This window comes from Morone saxatilis, unplaced genomic scaffold, assembly GCF_004916995.1.
Source record: "Morone saxatilis isolate NCDOM2014 unplaced genomic scaffold, NCSU_SB_2.0 Contig24, whole genome shotgun sequence".
Classification (NCBI taxonomy): domain Eukaryota; kingdom Metazoa; phylum Chordata; class Actinopteri; family Moronidae; genus Morone; species Morone saxatilis.
The window spans coordinates 24,622,277-24,623,569 of record NW_023339807.1 but is presented as its reverse complement, the minus strand read 5'-3'; the positions used below and the strand labels follow the sequence as shown (position 1 = coordinate 24,623,569).

The 1,293-nt window shown below is 39.6% G+C and overlaps 1 protein-coding gene across 1 annotated transcript in view; it reads left to right on the top strand.

Annotated features, from left to right (window-relative positions):
* lysmd1 (LysM, putative peptidoglycan-binding, domain containing 1) overlaps window positions 1-1,293 on the top strand; it is a 2,990-nt gene that overhangs the window by 518 nt on the left and 1,179 nt on the right. The window contains exon 2 of the mRNA XM_035671906.1: window positions 646-965. Coding sequence (XP_035527799.1) covers window positions 646-965 — 320 coding nt within the window. The remainder of the gene's footprint in view (window positions 1-645; window positions 966-1,293) is intronic.

The following is a 1,293-nucleotide window of genomic DNA, read 5'->3' as shown; positions in this document are numbered from 1 at the left end:
AAAGGAATATCTTATCTTATATATTTTGTTTTAAATCCAACGCCTACATGTACATACATTTTCTTCTGGTTGTGTGTTATTTGTTTGTGCGTCAGTAGTTTGACATGTGGCCATTGTACTGTAGTAACATAGTTGTTGAACCGTACTAGTATATATTATTTTGCTCTAGCTGCAAGTCTGGAGGTCTACCTGCTTTATACCAGCACATCTGATATTTAATAATCACTTAATGACACACATACATGAATAATAGTCTAATTTTACACATCATCTCATGCTGATTAATTATGATAATCTCAGAACATATAGACAAATGCCCACAAGCTGCAGTGGATGGTGTCGAATATGTTTAGTTGTTAAATAAATAAATAAAAAATAAAGAAATAATGATGAATGAATCTTCAAAAGCAAAAATCACAAGTAGGACAGCACTTTAATGAAATCATTTATTCAGTTGTTACCAATTTGCGTGCTGAAAGTCATCTGCCTGAAACACCCATGCATGAATGAACAATTTAATTAGAGTGCTCATGATTTTAGTGAAATAAAGGAACCGTTATTAAGCAGTTTTTTCTCAATGAATTGAGACTAACTTTAGTTCGGCTCAGTTTGGAAAAAGGCTGACGAGGTCATCTTTTCTTCCAGATGGAGCAAATCAAAAGAGCAAACAGGATGTACACCAATGACTCGATATTCCTGAAGAAGTCCCTGTCGATCCCCGTGATGTCGGACTTTGACCACTGCAGTAACGGGGTGGATCTGGTTTTAGAGGACAGTGAAGAAGACAACGCGGGCTTTGCTGCTGACCAGAATGGGCACACGGGGAACTCCTCTGAGAAGACGCAAGACGATGGCAAAGACAGGGCGTCAGACCTCACTCCAGTGGATTTTTTGAAAAGGTTGGATGGCTTGATAAGCCAGTCCAAGCAGGCTGCTGTTAAAGGATGCCAGGACGCAGAGAAAAGGTCTGCGCAGCTCTCACTGTTTGCTTGTTTACTCAGGTCACAGTCACGCTCCGTGTTTGTGGTGTGACCGACTGTCTGGACACTGGAGTTGCCTCTGTGCTACAGTTTGTGTTAAAGTATTTCATATATAACACCATTTGTTTATTTTTATGTCACTCACAAACACCAGCGTCAGACCCCTTTTGTGTTCACTACATGTACATATACATACATACACATGCCTTCTTATCTCCTACAAATTATCTTCCATCTCCCTGGCCTCTCAGTTGAACATAACATTGTCAATAGATACCAGCTGCACATTTCTGCCTTCAAATCCAGGCTAAAA